General features: G+C 46.2%; 1 protein-coding gene across 5 annotated transcripts in view; it reads right to left on the bottom strand.

The window, feature by feature from the left end:
• SATB2 (SATB homeobox 2) overlaps positions 1-13,916 on the bottom strand; it is a 133,829-nt gene that overhangs the window by 92,427 nt on the left and 27,486 nt on the right. For 4 of the 5 annotated variants that reach the window (XM_085870896.1, XM_085870897.1, XM_085870899.1 and 1 more), the window contains 2 exons: positions 8,613-8,669; positions 7,592-7,715 (listed from right to left, as the gene is read on the bottom strand). In XM_085870896.1, coding sequence (XP_085727022.1) covers positions 7,592-7,715; positions 8,613-8,669 — 181 coding nt within the window. The remainder of the gene's footprint in view (positions 1-7,591; positions 7,716-8,612; positions 8,670-13,916) is intronic. The other variant, XM_085870898.1, reaches the window with a different exon arrangement.

Genomic DNA, 13,916 nt, shown 5'->3' on the forward strand with positions numbered 1-13,916 from the left:
AAAGGTCCTGAGTTCAAGCCCCGTTCGGCCACTGAATTAATACACCAGGGGGTTGACTCAACCTGTCATCCTTCCGAGGTCGGCGAAATGAGTACCAGTATACTGGGCCGGTGTATACCCCGGTTAAAATAGGTGTACCATATCCCTGAGTCGTAAGAGGCGACCAGGGTTGCGTCAGGAAGGGCATCCGGCGTAAAACATGTGCCAAATCACTATGCGGATCATAAGGATGATCCGCTGTGGCGACCCCTAATGGGAGCAGCTGAAAGAAGAAGAAGAAGAAGAAGTGCATGGACAGGAGTCTGAAAAGGAGTGGTGGCCGAGACGTGCACAGAGAGGAGCCTACCAAGAGTCGTGTTTGCGCTGAGTCGGGTGGTGCGAGGAAGGGAGGAGTCATGGTCGGTACGTGCACGGAGAGGAGTTTGGGAGCTCTTATGATTCGCCACGCAAGTTCCGCCACAAGCCTGGCACGAACTCCTGGACAGTGCCCCAATGACCATTAGCCAGGTGAGGTGCCGCATTACCGAGCATGCTTTCCTGCGACGACAGGTACCCATGAACTATGACCCCCAGCTCGTCTATCCTCACGGCTGCGAGGGATCCAATAAAGAACTCTGGCTTTCTTTTCTTTGTGTGTGTGTCTGTGTGTGGGCCCATCTTTAAGTAGAACTGCGCAAGTGCTTGAATCCTTGTAAATATTCCTTGCATATTCGCGTTAAGTCTTGCCTGTCTCTTATTACTGTAAATAAAACAATTGTAGAAATATTCCCAGTCCGTTTCCGTCCTCTCTTGTATTGGTTCAGCATGGTTCGGGTCTAAGTATAAGTGGGGTTTCATCCCCTGTAATCAGTCTATCATAGCCGGGACATCCTGGGCAGGCCCCGCTCGACTGCAACGAGCCGGAAAGGTAGGTGGCAAAGCGGTCGTCGGTAGTGTGAATTTACCGCTGCCGGTAGAGTAAATCCAGTTCGACCAGGCGTTCCGAGGGCGTGGATCCCCGGTGGACGAGATTGCGTGGATACTTAGGTACTTTGGCTCTAGACAATTAACCCTATGCCACGCGATCGAGATATTGGCGACCACGGTCGGTTCTGCGACCCGTGGCTCATGGAACAATCCGAGCAACGGCCTACAATTTCGGGGAGTCTGGTGGGAGACTGCGTAACCTCCCCCACCTAGCGGTCATTCCCGCCACCGACCCCCGGCCCACAACAAATTGGTAGTCAGGAGTGGGACTACGAACCCCATGCCTCCACAAGAAATTTACAGGATTCAAACCCACAACAGTTTGATGTCTGGAGAGGGACTCGAACCCCTCCGCCACCAGAGAGAAATTCACAGGACTCGGATCAGGGGTGTGCTTGGTAACCACCCCCCCCCCACACCTTCCCTCCAAAATTAAGAGCATCCAAATTTTAGTGATTCTCAGAATGGACCATGGCAGACCAAGACGGACTGGTACAGGTGGGTCTTGAATTAATCTTAGAAGAACCCATGGCTCAGGACAACACCTTGCAGGAAGACCCTCCCCTGCAATCAAACTCAGAGGTAACATTGGGGGTGGCAGCAGCGGTGCATGAGCACCCTCTACATCAAATTTCACTCCCAGAGGACCGAATGTTCCCTAGCGGATCTGCCAGAGCCATGGGACATGAACCGGATTATGGAGGGAATGAAATAATTCATGGAAAACATGGGCATCAATTTACAAAACGAAACAAATGTGAATATGCAAAAAATGGAAGAACGCATGAGTAGCCAAATGAATGTGAATATACAAACACTGAGAGGTGATATGCAGAGCATGGGGATACACTTGCAAAAACAAATGAAGGCAGGACAGGAAGAAATGAAGGCGGAGCTGACTCAGGTGAAGGGTGAAATGCAGACAATGAATCGAAAAATGGCGGATGGGATCAGTACATCACGTGCGGAAACGACCGAGTCAAGGGGGAGTGTGGAGGTTGTTCGGACCGCGATGACGACGGGCGAGGTCGGGGTAACGAGCGACGCCGCAATAATTAAAAGTGAAACCGATAAACTCCAGCAGGAGATGACAGAAATAATAACAGAGACACAGGATCTAGAAATAGTAACAGGGACACAAAGGGGGATAGAACGGGGAAAAGATGAATTACACGAAATTAAAGAGGAACACACACGCGTAGAACTGGTGAGGGACAGTGAGGGAATGTCTCGAGACCCAATGCGAGGGTCAGATTAACCTCCTACAGGAACGAGGGGAGACAGTATGCTCCCTCGAGGCAGGTCGTAACGAGGTGAGTCCAGTAAGGCAGTACGAGGTCGAGCGGGTGCATAGTGCGAATAAGCACATGCCGAACTTGGGGGGTATAGAAACCCTGGGATCTTTTGGGCTAACACAAGCCCCCGATGTGAATGTCCCAGAGTGTGTGTCAAAATGTGTGCAGACTGAGAATGACATGGCATGTGTGAGTGCATGCGTGGAATTGGGACACGAACTGACCCAGATGAGAGACGTGGGTCGTGTAACGGACGGGTTGATTTTGGAGACCGCGTCGGCTCCGCGGGACGTTGTGTGCGAGGTCCGTTTCATATTTTGTGAGCGGCCTAGGCAGGCACGACTCCGGATTCGGAAGCCGGCACGGAAACGTCCCGTGATTGGGATGAGACCATCACGTGGACGGTTAAAATGGCGACTAAGTGCATGGTATGAATTTGGAAAGCACGTGGCCCCATGTGACCACGTGCACGGAGGCCGACGTGATGCACGGAGCAAGTATCGGGGACGACACAGCCAGTTCCGTCTGCGTGGCAAGCTTCGTTGAGCAGTTCGTGTGCGAGTGACGTCGTCGGTGGGGATCGCGCGGCACGAAGGCCATATAAGTAACACACGTTGGCTCACATGGGGAACACCGCGGAAGCGAGCGGTTGTTGCAATCGACGGGGCGACGTTACACTGTCATTTATCGCCCATACGGAGGGGACGAGCGAGTCGTAAACCGCCGCCCTGGCGAAGCAAGGTTCGGAGAGCCTTGCTCCGAGTACAGGATGCCCCACCGGGATGTAGCGAACATCCTCGTTTTGGGCAGAGGAGCATTAATTAGGGGATGGGTTTAGCGTTAGATAGACTGGCCTCATGGGGCATATGAGCAGGCTTCCATGGGGCCCGGTGGGACGAGTTAGGCGAATCTCGGTTAGGATTTAGAATGGATGGGAGACATGGACAGACATGGTACTAGTCGTGGGAACGTATTTTAGCGATATAATTAAATGGAACGTGCATTAAAATAAGGGATGACGGGGAGCACAAATTAGTTAGGGGGACATAGTTAGTAGAGTGTGTAAAAAAGAAAAAAAAGAAAGAGAAAAATGTACAATGAGTGAATGTGGGTCAGAGGGCCTGAGTGTGAGTGGAGTGAATGTGGAATGCATGGTGCGAATGAATGATTGGGGGGGGGGGAGGAGGAGTGAATCCCACCCAAGGCAACCCGGGGTTAGTGTAATGTTAGTTAGTGGGTTAGTTAAATTAATCAAAAAAGGATGTCGGTTTGTTGTTGGTGTGGACGAAGGCACGAAACCTTTTTGTCGGGTGCAGGAGTCTATTGACCGGCTGGGAGCGTGGCTGTAGAAATGTGCGCAATGAGTAGAGGGCCCCCTTGGCACCGAAGTAGTCGGCCAGAGTATGCCATAGGTCCAAGGGACCGAGTTAGTGTAATGGGCACGGGCAGCCAACGGAAACGGGACCCGGAGCACCAAAATTCCTCGTGAGCATCAAAGGGGACACTGCCAGGGGCATTCCCCACGTTCATACGGAGTAGGTAGGCTCGGAGACAGCCTCAGCGACCCGGGGGTGCCGTAGTTCGAGTTCGGCAGATGGGAATCCCTGCCAATGGAGACACACTGCCCAGCCACGAAATTGTGCAAGAGTACGAGAGAAAATTTGTGGGCCAGGCCCAAATTAATAACGAACACCAACACAGGCGACAGGAATCATGGTTGCTAGAACCCATAGTTTAAAGAGACAGGCGTGTTGAAAATCCCCGGGGATAGATTGACGGTTAATAAAATGCTAGGATAGATAGGAAACATGTACCCCATTCGCACCATCCATCCCTTCGCTGTTCGTAGGCCACTGGACTCACCTTGGGAAATTGCTGAAATCTGAAGGAGTTATTCTGAGGCTGCATTGGGCCTCGAGACAGATTCACTTGTCTCTTCCTCAATCCCCTCAAACAGGGATCTTAGGGATTGGGGATAGACGGTCAGGACAGGTTAGCCGAACAAAGACGTAAGGGGGCTTGGGACACACATAATTATAAAAATAAATAAATAAAAACAAAAAATAAAATAAATAAAAATAAAATTAAATAGTCTAAATTTTGTTGTTGTGTTGTTGTGGAAAACTAATGGGGGTGGGTATGAACAAAGACAGGCATAGGCGATAGGTTGGGCGGAGACCATAGGGTAGATCCGAGCCACTTTTCAAACCGGCCGGCGCCACCGCACTCCTTCCACAACTTCATGAGACCAGATCGAGGCCGGCCAGCTTCATGTGCTGACCTGTCGCACCTTACCTGGTCTGCATTTACGATGCTTTGCCTGCCTTTGCCTTGCCTCCATACCTGCCCATGCCTTTGTTTGCTTATCCATGTCACAACATTCACCATGTGCTCCAGGACCACCTCTGAAAGTGTTTTGCAAGGACTACCCTGCAGGCAGCCGCATTCCCGGGGACTGCGTTTGAGCAGCCCGGATACCTCCTTGTTGTTGCATGAAAGCCAGTTCAAATGGACTGGGGACTGCACTGAGCAGCCTGGAGCTCTTGTTGCATAAAGGCCAGTTCAAATGGCCTGTGAGATGGCGAATGGCCTGCAGTGTTAGGGTGAGTTGCCTCCAGCAGCCAGGAACAAAAAAAAAGAAAAAAAAAAAAGAATAACTCAACGACAAACAAGGGACCTTTGACAGCCCTAAAGACATCCGACCATCGATGCCTGCTGCGCACTCACCCACCAATGTTAACTTTGCTGTGTTTTCTCTCCTCAAGTCACAGGTCGTGAGCCATGGGTAGTGTAAATATTAGGAATGTACATAACTTTAACCCACCTATTGTTTGTTTAGCGCAGGCAATGTAGTTAAGTTGTCCGAATGAGTCTTAGTTTAGTTACGCAATGCAATGGCTTATTTATTTTTGGGACATGTATTCAAATGTCGCACTCAGGGATCCGTAGGCAAAACGTACTTGGAGAAAACCTACACCCTACATGCCACACGAAAACTGACGACTCGGGTCGAATCTATAAGAAAAAGGGGGGGGAGGGGCTAGTGCTTTGAATCTGGAAACCATGTGCACTCAACATTCAGGTCCCAAAGTTAGTTATGCCGGTAAGTACGTGTGTAGTCAGGATCCCGTCCTTTTGTTTAGTGTGAGGATTAAATGTGTGCGTTGTGAAGGCTACTTAGGTTATTACATCTCATCTTACATCTATCATCCTATTTGCACGACCCAACCAGCCCATCATGCTCCATCACCGCCGTTGGCCGCTCGTACCTTGATTTGCCGAGAGGGGGCCTCGCGGTTCCGGTCCTCGGGCCCCACAAACGATAGTTTTTGTACGGTGGGCCTTTCAGGGCAGACCCTCTTGCTCTGCGCGAGTGAGGCCACATGGCCACGTGGAGAATATGGGGTCTCCTTGCAAGGGCCACGGCTCCGCCCCGGTAGGGTGCAGACGTAGGCCAATGAGGGACGGACAGCGAGATGATTCTCGCCAAGGCCCCTCCCCATGGTGGGAGGAGATATATCTCGGAGACTCGGAGGGTGGTTGTAGTGGGTGTTGGCGATGGGAGAGTTTGTTCGTGGTGGCGGAACGGCCGAGTTTGGGTCACGGTGGCTGCACGGAAGAGAGGTTTTGTCGGCACATGCACGGACAGGAGTCTGAAAAGGAGTGGTGGCTGGGACGTGTACAGAGAGGAGCCCACCAAGAGTCTTGTTTTGCGCCGAGTCGGGTGGTGCGAGGAAGGAAGGAGTCGTGGTCGGTATGTGCACGGAGAGGAGTTTGGGAGCCCCGACGATTCGCCACGCAAGTTCCGCCACGAGCCTGGCATGAACTCCCGGACCGTGCCCAGACGACCATTAGCCATGTGAGGTGCCACATCACCGAGCATGCTTTCCTGCAACGACAGGTACCCATGAACTCTGACCCCCAGCTCGTCTATCCTCACGGCTGCGAGGGATCCAATAAAGAACTATGGGTTTCTTTTCTTTTTGTGTGTGCGTGTGTGTGTGTGTGTGTGTGTGTGTGTGTGTGTGTCTGTGTGTGTCTGTGTGTGGGCCCATCTTTAAGTAGAACTGTGCAAGTGCTTGAGTCCTTGTAAATATTCCTTGCATATTCGCGTTAAGTCTTGCCTGTGTCTTTTTACTGTACATAAAACAATTGTAGAAATATTCCCAGTCCGTTTCCGTCCTCTCTTGTATTGGTCCAGCATGATTCGGGTCTGAGTATAAGCGGGGTTTCCTCCCCGGTAATCGGTTTATCATAGCCGGGACATCCTGGGCAGGCCCCGTTCGACTGCAATGAGCCGGAAAGGTAGGTGGAAAAGCGGTCGTCAGTAGTGTGAATTTACCGCTGCCGGTAGAGTAACTCCGGTTCGACCAGGCATTCCGAGGGTGTGGATCCCCGGTAGACGAGATTGCGTGGATACTTAGGTACTTTGGCTCTGGACAAATAACCCTACGCCACGCGATCGAGATATTGGCAACCACGGTCGGTTCTGCGACCCGCGGCTCACGGAATGATCCGAGCGACGGCCTACAATTCCGGGGAGTCTGGTGGGAGACGGTGTAACCTCCCCCACCTAGCAGTCATTCTCGCCACCGACCCCCGGCCCACAACAATATATATATATATATATATATATATATATACACACATACATACATACATACATAATCCGTATCTGTTTGACAGAGTTACCGGGCCGAAGCCTCTGTTGGAGGCGACTCTTTGGTGTTGAACTGTGTTCACTAGGGATCGGCAAAGTACTCGTCACACTCCACATGTTTCGATTTTCGCGTCGATCACATCACGTGCCTTCTGGTTGAATGGTTTGCATTAGTAGGAACAATCGTCTGGATGGCAGACGGATGGTTATTCTGTGTGGATTATGTGGTTTTACCGTGAGACATAATTACCATAACAGTCAGGAGGTGCGTCTGATTATATACATATAAATATAATATACATAAACTAATATTGGGCTTCCTACTCTCTGTACGGGAGTGCCCATCTCGGCCCACCTTCGGTGGGCGGTTTAAAGTAGTGATACTTCCTTCTAGAACACACCGTACACTTGGGGGGACATACTGAAAACATATTTGGCCTTTCTGGATCATACTGGAATGTTGTGTTATTAAATGTAACAAAATTACAATTTTCAACAAAGTGACATTTTTTCTGGGTCACACTGTACACCTGAAAATTATTTTGGGACATACTGTAACCATATATTCTGTCTTGCTGGACCACACTGTAAAGTTTTTGTGATTAAAAATGTCAAGTGATGAATTTGAAGTTTTCGTCGTATATGTATGAAAACGTGCCTCTGGACAAACCTGTGAGAGTGGGCACTCCTTGGCAAGTGCACTCTGGTTAGTCTCCTGCAGTAGTTCACGCAGAGCATTGCGGACCGTGCTGTGTGTCCATCTCTCGGCAGGAAGATCCTCAAGTTTGGGGCAACTGCAGGACACAAAGGGAAGTAGGATGGAAGAAGTGGATGAGTGCAAGAAGTGAGAGTCTCTGATGGAAAACAAGGAGAATTGAGTTAATTTGTGGCTATGGCATAATGTGTAGACCCTCATTTTTTTTTCCCATGGTACAAAGGAGAAAACTAAAAATCCCTTACCTTATTTACCAAGGAGCATGTTGGGATGAATTACCAAGTACAGTATCTATATACCTTCTCAAGTAACATTGCATTTTTAGTCAAACTCTGGATGTGCTGCCATTCACGAAAAAGGAATAAATACAAAATCCTGCCTGATACACGTGCCAGATGTTGTGATGTCATGGTCATATGACTTCATAATAGATTTAGAAAACAAAACCAAAAAAAATCCCATTGCATTTGTATGCAAGATCAAGAACAAAGAATAAAGAATTATGCTTGAATTTATATTCTCAAACTGCTTTGTTCCACAGATAAAGATAAGAAAGGTTGTCAGGATCGCAATGGGATGCATTTCCTCTTGTATTTACTCCCAAAGTGGCACATGACATGGATCAAGTGAAACTAAAGGTTAAGTATTCAAAATTGAAGCTGATTCGTGCTTTCAACAACAAAAAATTACCATAAATAGTTTGGAGGAATTTTGCTTTACATTTTTAAACGAAGCAATCCTATGGTCACCAGATCAACCCATTTTGTGCTCAATTATTTTGTACAATTACGTGATCATCAGTAAAGTGATTGCTGTGTACACGTTTAATATTCACCGTCGCTGTGGAGATCACGCATTCATGATGTAAACTTGTATTACAAATCTGAGCAATTTCTTCAAAAACCTGTTGACTTTAATGCACACCGAGATGTGCAAGCAGTGTAGATTGTGCTGTGTGCGAGTCATATACACATACCCGGTATAATAGGGAAGCCCCTTACTACTCTGCTGCTTGTAATATTTCCACGTCACTCTGAAGAAGAAGACAGCATTATAAACAATTCTTGTTCTGCTCTTTTTAATCCCTCCCCCCGATTCCCCCTCCCCAACCCCCGACACCAAATTTTCAGTGAAAAAAAAAAGCAAAAAAAAAAAAAAAATGTTTTCTTATTATTTAAATGTAATTTTTATTGAAAGCATGAATCAGCTTAACTTCAAATCTTTAACCCATTGTACACCTTTTAGCAACCTATCCAATTGAAACAAACATCCTCCCCACCCTCTACCTCCAAAAATTTGTGCTGTTATGTACAACGCATGCAATCAAGTCAACATATGATCTTCTTTTGCTCTCTCCATAGTATTGCCCGAAGGACACATCACCATCCCAATCTCTAACCAAAAATCTAGATTTATATCGTGGCTAAGGGTCATGGAGCAGTTTGTACATGTATCACGTGCAAGCCAAGGACATTAAGAGACAGCAGTGTACTTATATATGAGATCCAAAGATGTGAGTACACAAAGGGCAAAAACAACAAAGTGCATGGGATTCAAAACTGTGATTGTGATTGATATGCTAGGATGGAAATACCCGACCGGCCACCCTTAGCTTTTTTTTGTTGATACACATGGATACGAAGTCACAAGTGACTATCCAAAACCAATGTGCCTGTAAACCTTTGTAATTCATCATGGCCATTGAGCACCACCCCCTTTTAGATGGTAATCCAATGTCGCAGCCCAATTTCCCTGTCCTTTTTCTTCGTCTTTTTCTCTTCAGCCTATTTCTCTGTTGGCACATTGTTTTCTTCTCGCATTACATTTGTTTAGTTTAATTCTGGCGTATGTTGTTTGCAATATCCACAATGGATTTTCATTGACAAATGGAAAGAAAAATCCCCTATTCAATTGCAGAAAATGAAAACGAGCCAGGCATTGATATTTTGTACAATTTTTGAAACCAAATTTCATCTCAACTCGTTAAATTCTGTCCTTCATACCGAGAATTCATATCAGACAAAGGAGTAAAAGATGCATTTCTGCAAAAAAAAAAACAAAAAAAAACAAAGAAAGAAAGAAGGTAAAACAAAAAGCAGTGGCAGTGTTTAAGTACTGGTAACAAGCTAGTAATCAGGCAAGGATTATGATTCCAAGCAGAATGCTGGTGATTTAGTGGAACCCGAGGTTGAGCAGTCGTTGGACCCTGCGCTGACCCAATTTCAACAGAGATAATGATAATACAATAATGATAATATGCACAGATTTTTGGAGCAAAGCCACGGGAAAGCAATTACAGAGCAGGCAGCAAAAGGGATTAAAAGTGAAGCCAGAAATGAAGCTGCTGAGAAGGCAAAAGGGTGCGGCTCTTGACGACTCTTTGCTGCAAAGTGATAACTACCTTTTCATAGCCGGAAGTGTGGAAACATCAGCCAAATCACAGGTTTTTGGAGAGAGACACGACCTAACAGAACTGTACAATTACTCCAATAAAAATAAAGGCCATTAGGAATAATTCCATTAGCTGGCAGTCAGTTTCCTAACCCTTGGTATCTCCCATAGTCACAGGGCATTTAGAGGGCTGTAGGGAGCTTAACTCCCTAAGAATATTGGCTGATCTACTTTCCGAGTGTCAGAGGATAACAATGGATTTCTGATCTGTGGGTTACCTTTCTTCCTCGGCATACCAGCGTGGCGAAGCGATGCAATTATGCTAGCCAAGTTTACAGAGAAGAAAAACATAGCATCATTGATCAAACCCACAACCACCTCCATTCTACCTTACACCCAAGTAGCCCCTTAAAGTATTTGTGTACAATTCGTCTTTCTGGATAAGATATAATATTTTACTGAAATTTATCTCACAAAAAGAGGTCAAGATTAAAAAAAAAGTTTGGATCATACTTGGTATGAACACATATAGAGATTTAAAACAGATTATTTTAAGTAAAAACAGTCAAACCTTGATATACACCATCATCTCAGACTTGGGAAGCCCACCTCTTAATTTTTGGTACTTTATTTAATCTTTTTTTGAAAACTAATCACTTGTTCATGGTATCTATTGTGTATAATAATAATAATAATAATACATATTGGACTTTGTCGGATCATGTGACTAGTCACAATCCTTTCGCTCCAGTGCCATTTTAGAAAATGCTCTCTCATCAGTTCAGAGCTGGGCAAGTGCAGCGAGGGTGCCAAGGATGACAGTTATACTCACATGAAGGATTTCGGTGGAAAAGGGGGGGAGAAAAATAAAACAAATATAAAATAAAAGAAAAAAGAAAAAAAACCTACACAAAAAGGTAACTATTTACGATACTTTTTTGTCAAACAACTTTAATGGATTGGAGTCATACATCAGCAAGGTTTTGCATACAACATATTAAGTTTACGTAGAGGTAGGCAGGCTCATTAACTCCACACTTCCATCCCTCCTCCCCTCCCAATTTCATTTGCAAAAGAATACATACAAAACTTTTACATGAAAAAATGTTTGAAAGAAAGTTTTGTCCATAAAACAAAAAACACGCACGCGCACGCACGCCACTTAACGGTGCTACAGTATGAGGTCTTGATGTAATACGTCTACCATCAAAGATACATGGAGGTTATGTTTTCACCCCTATCTGTTTGAGCATGATATGTATATATATATATATATATATATATATATATATATATATATATATATATATATATATATATAGAACAAATCAGGACAACGTAAAGGGACCAGCAGGAGAAAGGGGAAAAAAACAACAGCTGTGTGGAGGGAGAAAGTAGTCGGAGACGGACAAACAAAGGATGCAGGTAACAATGAGGGGTAAGGGAGAACGCAAAGGGTGGACAATGTGGAGACAGAAGCAAAATTATGTTTGACCAGTTTGTGATTTTGGCATGGTCTGAGGAGAGGGAAGAGGCTGCTGCCTGTCTGTCCGTAAGCAGGATGAGAGATGTCATGGCAGAGAGTGGAGTCATCAGCAAAGAGATAAGGAGAATTTTCCAGAAAGTCAGTGAAATTGATGAAGATTAGAAATAATATGGGGCCTAGAACACTGCATGAGGGTGCTCCAGCCTTGACAGGGAGAGGAGATGAAAGGGTTCTGTTGAGAGCCACACATTGAGGGCAAAAGGGGAGGAAGTCAGTAAACCAAAAGTAGAGTTGGCCTTGAATTCCATATGCAGACAGTTTGGAGAGCAAGGTAGGATTCAAGACTATGAAAAGCTCAAGATATGTCCAGAGACGGCCATGATCTCACGTCTGATATTGAGGGCCTCCACCATTGTTGGGAGAGTAGAAGCAGCATGTCCAAGGTAGAGTTATCAGGCCTGAATCAAAATTGATGATCTGAGATGAGGCTGTTGTAGAAAAGGAATGATTTTATGTCAACCGAGATGATGGATTTCATGCCCTTGATGATTGGAAGTACAGGAAGCTAATTGGGCTTTCGTTAAGTGGATCTGTTTTTGCACTTTTTTTAACAGGATGCTGTGATGTTGGCTGATTTCCAATTTCATAGGTGAATATAGGACACCGGTCCTGAATGGTTAGGGGTTAAAAAAAAAGAAGAAAAAAAAACCAAAGCGCGAACGAATGTCGAAGCAGGTCACATTTTATGACCCGTGAATACACGGGGTCTGCAAAGATCAAATCCACGAGTTGCGGGGTCCGACAGTATAACATGATATCTAAAAAAGTTCAAGTGATTGTTTACCATCGAGAAATAGGCCCAAAAAAAATCACACACACACACACACACACACACACACACACACACACACACACACACACACACACACACACACACACACACACACACACACACACACACACACACACACACACACACACACACACACACGAGTTGATTTGGCTCTTTCAGCCACACCCATTGCTGAGAGGTGTATAAAATCAAGCACACAGCCTTGCAATCTCCAGAGACATATATTGGCAGTAGTATGGGCCATACTGAAAAGTTCAGTGACTTTCAACGTGGCACCGTCATAGGATGTCACCTTTCCAACAAGTCAGTTCATCAAATTTCTGCCCTGCTAGAGCTTCCCCGGTCAACTAAGTGCTGTTTTATGAAGTGGAAACATCTAGGAGCAACAACAGCTCAGCCGCGAAATGGTAGGCCACACAAGCCCACAGAACGTGACTGCCGAGTGCTGAAGCGCATCGTGTGGAAAAATCTTCTGTCGTCGGTTGCAACACTCACTACTGAGTTCCATACTGACTCTGGAAGCAACGTCAGCACAAACACTGTTGGTTGAGAGCTTCATGAAATGGGTTTCCAAGGCCAAGCAGCCGCACACAAGCCTAAGATCACCATGGGCAATGCCAAGTTTCTGCTGGAGTGGTGTGAAGCTCACCACCATTGAACCCTGGAGCAGAGGAAACACGTTCTCTGGAGTGATGAATCACGCTTCATCTGGCAGTCCGACGGATGAATCTGGGATTGGCGGATGCCAGGAGAACGGTACCTGCCCGAATGCATAGTGCCAACTGTATAGTCTGGTGAAGGAGGAATAATGGTCTGGGGCTGTTTTTCATGTTCGGGCTGGGCCCCTTAGTTCTAGTGAAGGGAAATCTTAATGCTACATCATACAATGACATTCTAGATGATTCTGTGCTTCCAACTTTGTGGCAACAGTTTAGGGAAGGCCCTTTCCCATTTCAGAATGACACTGCCCCCGTGCACAAAGCGAGGTCCATACAGAAATGGTTTGGCGAGATCATTGTGGAAGAACTTGATTGGCCTGCACAGAGCCCTGACCTCAACTGCATTGAACACCTTTGGAATGAATTGGAACGCCGACTGCAAGCCAGACCTAATCACCCAACATCAGTGCCTGACCTCACCAATCAATGCTCTTGTGGCTGAATGGAAGCGAATCCCTACAGCAATATTCCAACATCTAGTGGAAAGCCTTCCCAGAAAAGTGTCAGCTGTTGTCGCAGCAAAGTGGGGGACCAACTCCATATTAATGGTCATAATTTTGGAACGAGATGTTGGATGAGGAGGTGTCCACATACTTTTGGTCATGTAGTGTATATACAAGCATCATATTTCAAAATGTTGTGAACAGATTGTAAACGTGGTGGGTGAGTTGGGTAGGTGACAAGAACAAGCCGATGAGATTTTTGGTAATGTCTGGATACAGATCTGGCCTATCAGTGGGATACAAAATGCAAACTTTTCAGCCTGGCAGAGGTGTGTGCTCTACTTCATACTGTTCTCGTTTACTTTGTGAAGGCTCAGCTGTGATCAAA

The sequence above is a fragment of the Eptatretus burgeri genome, chromosome 2, assembly GCF_056783735.1.
Source record: "Eptatretus burgeri isolate ZD-2024b chromosome 2, Ebu_testis_v1, whole genome shotgun sequence".
In the NCBI taxonomy this organism is placed as follows: Eukaryota; Metazoa; Chordata; class Myxini; order Myxiniformes; family Myxinidae; genus Eptatretus; species Eptatretus burgeri.